Source organism: Pyrus communis, chromosome 8, assembly GCF_963583255.1.
Source record: "Pyrus communis chromosome 8, drPyrComm1.1, whole genome shotgun sequence".
Classification (NCBI taxonomy): domain Eukaryota; kingdom Viridiplantae; phylum Streptophyta; class Magnoliopsida; order Rosales; family Rosaceae; genus Pyrus; species Pyrus communis.
This window is the reverse complement of record NC_084810.1, coordinates 5,506,071-5,519,859: the sequence shown is the minus strand read 5'-3', so window position 1 is coordinate 5,519,859 and position 13,789 is coordinate 5,506,071. Positions and strand designations below refer to the sequence as shown.

The following is a 13,789-nucleotide window of genomic DNA, read 5'->3' as shown; positions in this document are numbered from 1 at the left end:
GATTGAAAGAAACAAGACTGGATGAACTTAAATTAGAGAAGAGTACATGATATCAGTAATATAAATTGTTAACTACACTGAAGAAGTAGCAGAGATGAACAATCACAAAACCAGGAGATGAAGTTTTACAAAAAGAAAGAGAAATGTGGGAGAAGAATTAGAGAGAGAGAGTTTACACCGAGAAATGAGATATGTATATTAACTTAAAAGAATGATGATTACATACTCTGTTTTTATAATAGAAATCCTAACAACTTTAACCAAATACTAACAAACTTGCTAACTACATTGTTGACTTGTACAACCATTTAACTAATTATCTAACTAATGATGCAGAACCCTTAATCGAGTATTCCATGCATGATCGAAAGTTTACGAGTCAATGGATGAACTTGACGAATGTGAAACACATAAGTTGAAGGAGAAAAGTGATGTGGTTACGCAAATAGAGGTAAAGTGATACTTAAACTTGAGAAACGTGTTCGAGGGCATTTTGTAAATAAGTCTTTCTTATAATAACATGAGAACTTGAGTATGCATATAAAGCTTATGATACATCAATAATTATGGTGCGTATTATAACATAAGTAATTTGATTACACATCATATGATGTGCGATGCCAAAGAAGTGTTTATTTTTGTCAATGATGCCAAAGAATCATCACTCATATTTTATATGTAAATACATCCAACAGCTAGCTCAGGCGTTGCTTACCGTCCTCCTTGATTGATGCATCTACTAACCTGCACAGCTGCACTGCTTCAAGTCAACTTAATTTTCTCCAATATTTAATGCTTGAGTTAAACTCTGTTTACTACCCTGAAGTTTTGTGGTTTCCAACATTTAGTACATCAAGTTTTTTTCGTTCCAGAGTCATATCTAAAGTGTAAATTTTGGGACAATCTCATACATCCGTTCGTTAAACTGTTAAGTCTCTCGTTAACTGTGACATGGCACCCATGTGGACAATGACTGGGCGCCACGTGTCATCCACGTGGAAATTAAAAAAAAATTATTTTATAAAAAAAAATATATATAATTAAAAAATTAAAAAAAAAAAAAAAAAAAAAAAAACCTTCATCTTCCCTAAATCCCACCTGTGTCCACCCTCTCATCACCCACCCGTCTTCTACCTCCCCCAACCCCCTCCCTTCCTTCTTCCCTTTCTTCCCCAAAACCTCCCCCAAGCTCACTCCAACCACCAAAACCAGTTTCCCCCAACCTTCCTTCTTCCCTCTGCAACTCGCACCTTCTCCCTCAACCTTTCTTCACCACCAAAACCAGTCTCCCCCAACCCGCACTCTCCTTTCCTTCTTCCCTCAGATCCAAGCTCACTCCCGAAACAATAACCCACAGCCAAAACGACAACCCACGACTAAAAGATTTCTCCGATGCTCCTCTCCATTACTGATTTTCGACTCTCTCGACACATCTCCCTCCCCTGATCCCTTTGTACCCAACCTACTCCATCTCCATCTTCTTCACCTCCCTTCCCTTCTCTCTACCCACTATTCTGACCTTTGCAAAAACCCTAATCCCCAAAAAATTTCAATTTTCAGAAAAATTGAGCAAACCTAGCATGAAAAACCCTAATCCCCAAAATATTTTCAACCCATTCGGCTTCGACTTCGATTTCTCGCTGACGCGGCTGAACCCCAAACCAAATGGCTACGGCTGATTCCGACGATGTGGGGGTACTTGGAGAGGTGGCAGCGTCATTGTGTTGGGCGTGCGACCCGTTTGGTCGAAAACTTGAAGAATTTGGTGGGTTTTGATTTGAGGATAAGTTGGGATTGAATCTGCGTGTTGGATTCAAAATTTGGTCGTTTTTTGGGTGTTTGATGGTTTCGAAAATCCAAAACCCAAAAAGCAAAGCAGAGCACTATAGGGAAAGATAAAAATGACCATGGGTTGGGGGGTTAGGTTCTGGCGATAGGTGGAGAAGTATGGGTCGGTGGAAGTTCCAAAAGCACAGTGAAGGAGCTAGTGCGAAGAAGTGGCGGCGTCATAGGTCGAGGTCGGTTTCTGGCAGGAGTAGTGAGCGAAATGGGACCTAGAGGTGCTGCTCTGTTGGGGCTTCGGTAAGGAGGTAGGTGCAGGGAAGAGAATAAGGGAGGGAAAATGAGGGAGGGGGTTGGGAAGGGAGGGTGGCAGGGAGGGTGCATGAAGTCTTTAGTTGTAGATTAGACATTTTGGGGGGGGTTTGATTGAGGCTGGCTAAGTGCGAATGAGGGTAGGATTTGGGGAACACGAAGAGGTGGGTGATGGGAGGGTGGGATTTGGGGAAGATGAAGGTATATATATTTTTTAATATAAATTTTTTATTTTATTTTATAAAATAATTCATTTTTAATTTCCACGTGGATGACACGTGGCACCCAGTCATTGTCAACAAGGGCACCATGTCACAGTTAACGGGAGACTTAATAGTTTGACTAACGAATGTATGAGACTGTCCCAAAATTTACACTTTAGGTATGACTCTGGGGACAAAAAAACTTCATGTACTAAATGTTGAAAACCACGAAACATGAGGTAGTAAATAGTCTTTTGCCCTTAATGCTTTAATAAAGACATTACCTTTTTATGTCGCGTTTTTCTTTTAGAATTATTAATTATTAGCCTAAGTCTAGGGATGGCAATGGATCGGTTTGGGGACGGAAATGCTACATCCATCCCCATAACCATGAAAATTAACCATATCTATAACCACAAATTAACCATCGGGTATTATCCATAACCATACCCACCGGATAACGGATTCCCCATCGATTAACGGTTATATCCATCTTCGTTAGTACAAAAAATATATTCACCCGATTGATGCATGATAATTTAGTAAATATTGCTTTCGTTATTAAATATTTAGCATGAAAATTAAAGCTAAACATTGATAATGTTGGTTGATCTTTGATATCGCCCATAAATACCATCAAATTCTCATAGATTTTGATTCATATCAAAACTATTGAACTTTGCCATAAAATGCAACTCACACAATGCAATTTTTGTATTATCAAGGTAATGGATTCGGTGAATAATGAACACACACACACACACACACATACATACATTATATAATACTTTAATATTATATATAATTATATTATATATTATTCGGTTCGGATTTGGGTACGGATATGGATTGGGTGTAGGAGTTTGAGACCCTCTTGTCCCACATTAGTCAACAGTATTTTTTTCACTAGCCTTTATATAGGCTTATTCATTTTTCTTAGTAATTAGAACTTGGACCATTTGGAAATGGATTGAAGGCTTAGGCCTTATGGTTGTGTGGATTAGGCTTGATGATTATACTATAATATTAATATTAATTAATATTAATTAATCAAAACAAGGGCCTTGGGGCCAAGGAATTAAAATTAATCTGATCAATTAGTTTTAATTTCGAATTAAGTTTTTAATTAAATTAATTAAAAACGTTTTGATTAACAGACATAACTCTTTGGAAAGAGTTGTATAGCTTTAGATACATCCAAAAGGTGTTTGAAGAGGTATGAAAGAGCTTATATAACTGGAGTCCTCAGTTCCATAAAAAATCATCTTTTTCTTCCCCTTTGTCTTCCGTACAAAATTTCCAGAGAGTAAACACACAAAGCAATTCGCTAGAGTTCTATAATCCAGTGTGGGTTGTAGAATTAGGTAGTTGTATCCTGGTCGAGCAGACATTGTAGAATCACAAGCACATGAGTGAGACGGAAATACTGTTCGAAGGACATAGTGTTTGCGCTAGCCTCTACCTTCAATTCATTCAAGTTAGTATCATTTTAATTTTTTGTTACTATAACATAATTGCATTATGTATTACAAGTATTTTTGAATAATAAAATATAAGTATTTCGGTTCTGTATTTCAGTTATTTTATTGTTTCTAAATTGTTCTCCAACAATCTTCGAACAATATGGAACAATCGGGAACTAAATCTCATTCTGAGAAGCCTGAGAAATTTAAGGGTGGAGACTTCAAAAGATGGCAGCAGAAGATGCTGTTTTATTTGACAACTTTGAATTTGGCTAATGTTCTGCGCGAGACTGTACCTACTGCAGATGGAGAAAATATTTTTTCTGCAGAAACTTTAACGGCTATAGATGCCTGGAATCATAATGATTTCCTCTGCAGAAACTATATTCTTAATGCATTAGATGATTCATTGTATGATGTCTATGTAGTATGCAAAACAGCCAAGGAACTTTGGGAATTACTTGAGAAAAAATATAAAACTGAAGATGCTGGTTCGAAGAAATTTGTCGTGGGCAAATTTTTGGACTACAAAATGGTGGATTCCAAGTCCATTGTCTCTCAAATTAAAGATCTCCAGAAAATCATCCATGACATTCATGTTGAAGGGATGGTGATCAATGAGTCTTTCCAAGTGGCGTCCTTTATAGAAAAACTGCCACCTTCTTGGAAAGAGTTCAAGAATTATCTCAAACACAAACGTAAAGAGATGACCCTTGAGGATCTCATTGTAAGGTTGAGAATAGAGGAATATAACAGAAAGAATGAGAAGGGCCTGGTTTCGAGTATGGAAGCCAAGGCGAATGTTGTTGAAGGAAGTTCATCAAAGCAAAGGCCGAAGTTCCAGAAAACTAAGAAGAAGGAAAAACACTTTGTCTCTGGTGCGAAAGGCAAAGACTTCAAGAAAATCAAGGGAAGTTGTTGGGTTTGTGGAAAGTAAGGCCATAGGGCTCAAGAATGTCGCTATCGAAGGGATCAAGGTCCTGGAAATCAAGGCAACAACAACCGCGCAAACCTGATTGAAAACAATGTGGATGCTTTGGCTGCAATGATTTCTGAAATAAACCTTGTATCTGATCACGCTGATTGGTGGATAGATACCGGTGCAACTCGCCATGTGTATGGTGACAGAAATATGTTCTCTTCGTACCAGAAAATCGAGGGAAACGAGCAGCTGTTTATGGGAAATGCATCCGCATCTGTTGTGGCTGGAATAGGGAAATGTGTTCTGAAATTCACTTCTGGAAAGGAATTAACCCTCCTTGATGTGCTACATGTCCCCGATATAAGGAAGAATCTTGTTTCTGGTCCTATCATTAGTAATAAAGGATTCAAACTAGTTTTTGAGTCCAATAAGTTTGTACTAACTAAAGGGGGAATGTTTGTAGGGAAGGGTTACCTTGCTGATGGATTATTCAAACTAAATGTACTTGCTAATGTTATGAATGAAATAAATAATGCTTCTGCTTATATTGTTGATTCGTCTAATTTATGGCACTCTAGGTTAGGACATGTAAATTTTCGTTCACTTTTTAGAATGCATAATTTAGGTTTGCTGCCCAAAATTGATTATCTAGATAATGTTAAATGTGAGACTTGTACATAATCGAAATTTGCGAGTCAAAGCTTTAAATCAGTGCATGAAAAGTCCAATGGTTTATTAGATTTAATTCATAGTGACTTGTGTGATTTTAGATCATATCCAACTCTTGGTGGAAAGAACTATTATGTAACATTTATAGATGATTTCAGTAAGTATTGTTATGTTTATTTACTTCATAGTAAGATGAGACCTTGGATATGTTTAAGACATATAAGGCAGAAGTTGAGAATCAACTTAACAAGAAGATTAAAGTCTTAAGGTCCGATAGGGAAGGAGAATATGAGTCTCATGCCTTTGCTGAATTTTGTGCCACACATGGCATAATTCATCAAACAACAGCCCCTTATACACCACAACAAAACGGTGTTGCCGAATGGAAAAATAGGACTTTTAAAGACATGATCAATTCTATGTTGAATAGCTCTGGGCTTCCACACAATTTGTGGGGTGAAGCTTTACTTACTGCAAATAAAATTTTGAATCGAATTCCACCTAAAACGAGAAAGGAGTCACCATATGAATTATGGAAAGGAAGAACCCCAACGTTTAAATTGCTTAAAGTGTGGGGTTGCCTGGCAAAAGTACAAGTCCCATTGCCAAAGAGAACAAAATTAGGGCCTAAAACTATAGATTGTGTTTTTATTGGTTTTGCATCTAATAGTTCAGCTTATAGATTCTTAGTTTTTCATTCTGAAGTCAGTGATATACATGTCAATACTATTATAGAATCTATAAATGCAATATTTTTTGAGGATATATTTCCATACAAAATAGGCAAGTCTAATTTATTGAAAAAGAGATTACATGATGATGTATCTGAGGTTAATGACGAACCTAGAGAACATGATGATGGTTCATCCTCGTCTAGAGTTCAAGAAAAAGAAGAACTTGAACCTAGAAGGAGTAAAAGGACAAAAATTCGAAAGGACTTTGGGCCTGATTTTGTGACCTTATTAACCGAGACAGAACCTCAATCATTCAAGGAGGCCATGTCCACTCCTGAAGCTCCATTTTGGAAGGATACGGTTAACAGTGAGATAGATTCCATTATGCAAAATCATACATGGGAATTAGTCGATTTGCCCCCTGGCAATAAGCCAATTGGGTACAAATGGATCTTTAAGAAGAAATTAAAACCTGATGGTACGATTGACAAATATAAGGCTCGTTTGGTAGCTAAAGGATACCGTCAAAAACATGGTTTGGATTTCTTTGATACATACTCGCCTGTAACGAGAATTACGTCAATAAGACTGTTGATTGCTATAGCTGCACTCCATAACATGGAAATACATCAAATGGATGTAAAGACTGCATTCTTAAATGGAGACTTAGATGAGGAAATATATATGGAACAACCCGAGGGGTTTGTGGTTAAAGGTCAAGAGCACAAAGTTTGTAAACTTGTGAAATCACTATATGGGCTTAAACAAGCTCCAAAGCAATGACATGAAAAATTTGACCATGTTATGATAACACACGATTTTAAGATAAACGAGTGTGATAAGTGTGTCTACACAAAAACTCAAAATAATGCTTACGTTATGTTGTGTTTATATGTAGATGATATGCTTATAATGGGAACTAACAAAGAGATAATAAATTGGACCAAAAAGATATTGAAATCAAGTTTCAATATGAAAGATCTTGGATTAGCTGATGTGATTCTTGATGTAAAAATAAAAAGAAACCAAGAAGGATATATTCTTACACAGTCCCATTATATAGAAGCTACACTTAGAAAATATGGTCATTTGCAAAGTAAAGATGAAATTACTCCTTTTGATGCCAATAGCAAACTTAAGAAAAATAGAGGTGATGCTATATCTCAACGTGAATACTCACAAGTTATTGGAAGTCTTATGTACATTATGAACTGTACAAGGCCTGATATAGCATATTCAGTGAGTAGACTGAGTAGATATACATGTAATCCTGGGCATGATCATTGGGAAGCTTTAATTCGAGTATTGAGATACTTAAAGCATACAATGAATTATGGATTGCATTATACAAGGTATCCTCCTATGCTTGAAGGATTTACTGATGCGAATTGGATATCGGATAGTAATGATACAAAATCCACAAGTGGATATGTATTTACTTTGGGAGGAGCAGCAATATCTTGGAAATCTTCTAAACAAACATGCATAGCCCGATCAACTATGGAATCGGAATTTATAGCTCTTGATATGGCTGGAGGAGAAGCTGAGTGGCTAAGAGATTTTTGGAGGATGTTCCCATATGGCTTAAACCTGTAACAGCAATATGTATGCACTGTGATAGTTTAGCTATACAATATCGAGCTAAAAATAGTGTATACAATGGGAAGTCTAGACAAATTAGACGAAGGCATAATACAATAAAGCAATGGCTCTCTAGTGGTGTAATTTGTATTGACTATGTTAAGTCAAAAGATAATATTGCGGATCTGCTTACTAAAGGTTTGTCTAGAAAGCAAGTTAAGCATACATCGAAGGGAATGGGTTTAAAGCCAATAGAGTAAAATGAAACTGTCAAATGGAAACCTAACCTAGTTGATTGGAAATCCTATGGTCTAGGTTCAATAGGCAAACTGGTTTGGCTAGATTCAAGAAGAAACACACTTACATACCCATTCCTATGATGGAAGAAGTGTGTTGACTGCTGATGATGTAGGATACATTAGTTTAATGATATTGATACTTGTAAATCAAGTGGAATAGTAGCAGCCTATTCTTAATCAATATCACCTATATGAGAGTAAATGTGGGGTCGCATTTATGAGAATTACATGGCTACATTCTCTAAAGCTCTCATGAATCTAGGATTTGTTCAGGACCAAAAAGAACACAAACGTATGAATTTGTGATGTGTAAATGTGGCATATGTTTTGCTTATTGTCTTGGTTTACTACGGAGATGAATAGTTCAAGATTTTATATTCACTGCGTCATCTAGTAAATCCGATAAGTATATACTAAGGTAGGTTCAAGTTCAAAAGACACCTCTCCTGATGTATGTCACATCTATTGTTTACTCTCATATCTTAGTGTTTCTAGGACCAAAGAGTCATCTCAAATGTGGGGTATTGTAGGAGTTTGAGACCTTTTTGTCCCACATTGGTCAACAATATTTTTTCACTAGTCTTTATATAGGCTTATTCCTTTTTCTTAGTAATTAGAACTTGGACTATTTGGAAATGGATTGAAGGCTTGGGTCTTATGGTTGTGTGGATTAGGCTTGATGATTATACTATAATATTAATATTAATTAATATTAATTAATCAAAACAAGGGCCTTGGGGCCAAGGAATTAAAAGTAATCTGATCAATTAGTTTTAATTTCGAATTAAGTTTTTAATGAAATTAATTAAAAACGTTTTGATTAATAGAAACAACTCTTTGGAAAGAGTTGTATCTCTTTGGAAAGAGTTGTATAGCTTCAGATACATCCAAAATGTGTTTGAAGAGGTATGAAAGAGCCTATATAACTGGAGTCCTCAGTTCCATCAAAAATCATCTTTTTCTTCCCCCTTGTCTTCCGTACAAAATTTCCAGAGAGTCAACACACAAAGCAATTCGCTAGAGTTCTATAATCCAGTGCGGGTTGTAGAATTAGGTAGTTGTATCCTGGTTGAGCAGACGTTGTAGAATCACAAGCACACGAGTGAGACGGAAATACTGTTCGAAGGACATAGCGTTTGTGCTAGCCTCTACCTTCAATTCATTCAAGTTGGTATCATTTTAATTTTTTGTTACTATAACATAATTGCATTCTGTATTACAAGTATTTTTTAATAATAAAGTATAAGTATTTCGGTTCTGTATTTTTGTTATTTTATTGTTTCTAAATTGTTCTCCAACATTGGGGACCCCTATAACCATATCCAAAACCATAACCGAATAATATTCAAGGTTTTTTCCCATACCCAAAATATACCCGAATTTCCATACCCAAATCCAATCCATTCGGACGGTTATGCACGGTTATCGAGTTTAACGATTAGAATTGTCATCCCTACCTAAGTCGGTGAATCATAATTTCATGCCACTATTTTATAAAGTGATAATTATTCATTGGATGCGAGGGAAGTTTATTAAAAAAATAAAAAATCTTTCGACATCCGTTGCCTCGAATGGTCGTAATATGTGGATCAAAGTAAGTTCCGTGTTTCATTTGATTTAGAATTGTGGTAATGTCTTTGAGTCCTCACTTGGACCACAAACGTAAACATACGGAAGCAACAGGTTTGATTTGTCAGAGATTAAGCCAAACAAAATTATAAAAGTGAAATATATATACATTAATTTTCCCTCCCTCTCTCTCTCTCTCTCTCTCTCTCCGTTCTTTCTCTGTCTGAAACACACAAACTAATGGAAGTATCAGTGGCTACTATTGGTGCTGTTTTGGTGGGGATAACAGTAATAGTAATTGCAGGGGCATGGAGGTTGCTGAACTGGTTGTGGCTGAGGCCAAAGAAACTGGAAAGATATCTGAGGCAGCAAGGCCTTACCGGAAACTCGTACAGGTTTTACACAGGAGACATGAAAGAAATCTCCACGATGATAAAACAAGCATATTCTAAACCAGTGAGCCTCTCCCATGACATAGCCCCACGAGTTGTCCCTTTCGACTACCAATTAGTAAAAAATTGCGGTATGTCAAGCATGTATCTTTTCACATCTACATATATATAATGTTTACTTACAAGAAATAAGAATTGAAAAGGTTTGGACTGTTCACTTTTGTCCGTTGTTAAAACACATATAGAATCGAAAAAGTGGGATCACTTTGAAATCTATACTCTAATACTAGTTGATCTCAATTTTATTCTTTTTTTCTTCTTGAAATTTATGATTTTTTCTCATTTGAAGTAAATATGTCAGTAATTTGCACCTTTCTATGATAGTTTTCACTTACCAAACTATAACATAATTAGCTATGGTGCTAAATTATAAATGAAATATATACAATTCAGATTTACATGCACAACATAATTAAATGTGATAAGACATTTTCAATGACCCGATAAATTTTGTGACACATAAGTCTTCACTTATTGAAGTCGATGGGAAAAGTCTAAGGTGTTAAAACTAGCTGTGCACTCAAATATCTTAGATAGATCTCCACAATTCATGCTCTTGACTTTTCCTTCTGTTTTTCTTTAATATCTTTTGTATATTTCGGACAAATGTGTCAACTCTACTCTGGTTGTAGTATGATACATTGAACGTTTATGTTCTCTAAAAACAAAACTGCAGGTAAGAATTCTTTTGTTTGGATGGGCCCAACACCAAGGGTGAATATCACTGATCCAGAAGATCTGAAAACATTCCTTACAAAAATGGATGATTTTCCGAAGCCGAAAGCAAACCCACTTATCAAGTTACTAGCAACTGGTATTGCACTGTATGAAGGTGAGAAATGGGCAAAACACCGAAGAATTATCAACCCAGTATTCCATTTAGAGAAGCTAAAGGTATTATGCATACAATCTTGCCAATATTCATTCAAATCTTCTGGAGATTTTACCATTGATTTAATTAGAATAGTTTTTATATATAGGCGAACGAAAATATCTTATCAACCCAACTCTCTAGTAATAGAGAAGTGGTCAACATTGTCGTCAGTAAATGTGTTTAGATTGCATCACTCTTCTCTTCATATACCTAGTTGTGTTTGTTTAGGATGTTCATGGACTCAGCCTTAGAGTCCATGGTCTTTCTTTTTGGGAGGATGTTGGTCCTTCTTGGCTTATGTCTTATACTTCCGATGATTATGTTCTATGTGAGTAATTTGTTGGCATGGGTGATTCGTTTTCCTCCTCCAGGGTTTTTCCCATGTGGTTTACCCAGGGATAGGTTTTCTTCCGAGCCACGTATCCTTTGTTTCATGCCTAGTTTGTGTAACCTGTTTGGTTTTTTATGAATGAAATTCTTCTATTACCTTAAAATAAGTTGTCTTTACGATGTTTGAATGCGAATGGAACAAATTTTAGTAGGTTAATAACCATATCCAGGCATGTTTTAAGTATGTACATATGGAAAATATATTGATTGAGCAAATTAGATGTGTATTAATTATGTTTCATATATAATTATTGTTGAAAATTTATGTTTTCCTCTTGTTTTCTATAGCGTATGTTGCCTGAATTTTACCAAAGTTGCAGCGAGATGATTGTGGAATGGGAGAGCTTGATGTTGAAAGAGGGTTCATGTGAGTTGGATGTGTGGCCCTACTTTCAAAATATGACAGCCGATGTGATTTCTCGAACAGCATTTGGAAGTAGCTACAAAGAAGGAAGAAAAATATTTCAACTTTTGAAAGAGCAAGCACAACTTGCAATAAAAGTTATACGAAGTGTCTACATTCCAGGAGCGAGGTAAATTTTCTGTTTTCACATCTTTCAACCTCCAAAGGTTACATAATCAATCCAACCCACCCAATCTCAAAACTTATGAATTCAAATGAGACGTAGTATTATAGTCGAACCCTTTGTTTTTTCTTCATATCAGCATTGGAATTAATAATGTTTTTTTGCAGGTTCCTACCGACCAAGATAAACATGAAGATGAAAGAAATTGACAGAGAGATAAGAGCGTTATTCATGGGTACTATAAACAAAAGAGAAGATGCGATTAGGGCTGGCGAAGCCACAAAAGATGACTTGTTAGGTGTGCTTATGGAGTCCAACTTGAGTGAAATCAAAGAACATGGCAACAACAAAAAAGTTGGAATGAGTATGCATGATGTGATCGAGGAGTGCAAGCTGTTTTACTTTGCAGGGCAGGAGACAACCTCAGTGTTGCTAGTTTGGACAATGGTTTTGCTAGGTCAATATCAGAACTGGCAAGATCGTGCAAGAGAAGAGATTTTGCAGGTTTTTGGAAGCAACAAGCCAGAATTTGATGGGATAATTCATCTAAAAGTTGTAAGTGTTTTCCATCAAGAAAAACTTTCGAGAGATTGCTTCGACTATGTGATTCGTTTTGAGTGAAGAACAGTTCAGTTAAAAGATGACATGCTTTTAAAAGAAATGAAATGGGTGATGACTCCACTTTTAGCTGAATTGTCTTCCACTCAAAATGTTATATGACAGGAAATAGTCACACACAAGTTCAAGTTTGTATATATCAATCTATAATGTTTGGGTTTTTCTATAGCACACGCAGTGTATGGAATTGGAATGCACTGTGCTTAAATGAGAAAAATTGGATTGAAAATGCAGCTATGCAAATCCAACTAAATCGTCCCATGCACTGATCATCCCATACACTGGTGCATTCTATTGTTTCCCCTATGTTGTTAATATAAAACTTATCTTGGTTGTGTGTGTGTGTGTGTGTGTGTGTGTATCTAATGCATGATTTCCCAGGTGACCATGATTCTACATGAAGTTCTTCGATTATACCCAGCAGGTACTGTGATGACTCGAACCACAATCAAGGAAACACAACTTTCAAAATATTCTTTACCAGCTGGAGTTGAAGTTGCCTTACCCACCCTCCTAGTTCACCATGACAAACAACTGTGGGGTGATGATGCACATGAGTTCAAGCCGGAGAGGTTTTCAGAAGGCGTTTCGAAGGCAACAAAGAACAAATTCATATACTTCCCTTTTGGAGGCGGTCCGCGGAATTGTATCGGGCAAAACTTTGCAATGGTGGAAGTAAAATTGGCCTTATCGCTGATTTTACAACACTTTACATTTGAGCTTTCTCCATCCTATGCTCATGCTCCTTCTTCAAATCTAACCCTTCAGCCACAGTTTGGTGCTCATATCATTTTACACAAATGTTGATAACTTATGTGTCAGCAGTTCTCTCTGTATTGTTGAACATATAGTGTGTGGTAGCTAGGAGAAGGATGAAATATAAGTTGATGCAACGTACGTATGATATGTATCTTTAAGATGAAAATTTCCCCAACTACTTCTAATAAGCAAAGGGGAACCGCATATATGTCCTGTGGATATAATGAAGCCCGCACTCAAAGAGGTAGACAAGGATCATCAGGGTTTTCTACAAGCTATACTGCATAAATTAGTTTCTAGAGTTAATTTGTAATGCTTTTAAAAATAAATGGAGGAAGAAGAAAATGTTATGAAGTATCTCTCTTTTAACTACAAAAGGTGGTTTCGGAGAAACCCTATTCACTATATATAGGTTTGTCCCTGGTTTCACAAAGTACATTATATTCAACGCAAAAAACTGTCCGTAGCTTAGAGAGAGTAGAAGACTATCTTCCTAAACCCTAGCATCCGTGTCTTCTTCAAATGCAGGTAAGTTGTCTTCTTCCAATGCAGATGCAGACTGTACTGTGATCTTAGACCCATGTTTTCATTTTGTTAACTTCTTACATTCCAACATTAAATTTTTGCCAGATCTAGTTGTAAACATGAAAATCCTGCGACAAATGAGACAAGAACACATGTACAAAATAAATTGT

At 36.3% G+C, this 13,789-nt stretch overlaps 3 protein-coding genes across 3 annotated transcripts; all 3 read left to right on the top strand.

Annotated features, from left to right (window-relative positions):
- Positions 1-3,920: 3,920 nt before the first annotated feature.
- Positions 3,921-6,808, top strand: LOC137742828 (uncharacterized). The gene is made up of 3 exons (XM_068482779.1): positions 3,921-4,647; positions 4,855-5,076; positions 6,057-6,808. Exons 1-3 carry the CDS (start codon positions 3,921-3,923, stop codon positions 6,806-6,808), a joined length of 1,701 nt encoding a protein of 566 aa, XP_068338880.1.
- Positions 6,809-6,997: 189 nt separating this feature from the next.
- LOC137742827 (secreted RxLR effector protein 161-like) lies at positions 6,998-7,621 on the top strand. Its single transcript, XM_068482778.1, has one exon. The coding sequence runs from the start codon at positions 6,998-7,000 to the stop codon at positions 7,619-7,621; it is 624 nt and encodes a 207-aa protein (XP_068338879.1).
- Positions 7,622-9,661: 2,040 nt separating this feature from the next.
- On the top strand, positions 9,662-13,300 carry LOC137743443 (cytochrome P450 CYP72A219-like). The gene is made up of 5 exons (XM_068483334.1): positions 9,662-9,997; positions 10,603-10,820; positions 11,479-11,723; positions 11,885-12,272; positions 12,717-13,300. The coding sequence occupies exons 1-5, from the start codon at positions 9,715-9,717 to the stop codon at positions 13,140-13,142; spliced, it is 1,560 nt and encodes a 519-aa protein (XP_068339435.1). The 5' UTR covers positions 9,662-9,714; the 3' UTR covers positions 13,143-13,300.
- Positions 13,301-13,789: the final 489 nt, after the last annotated feature.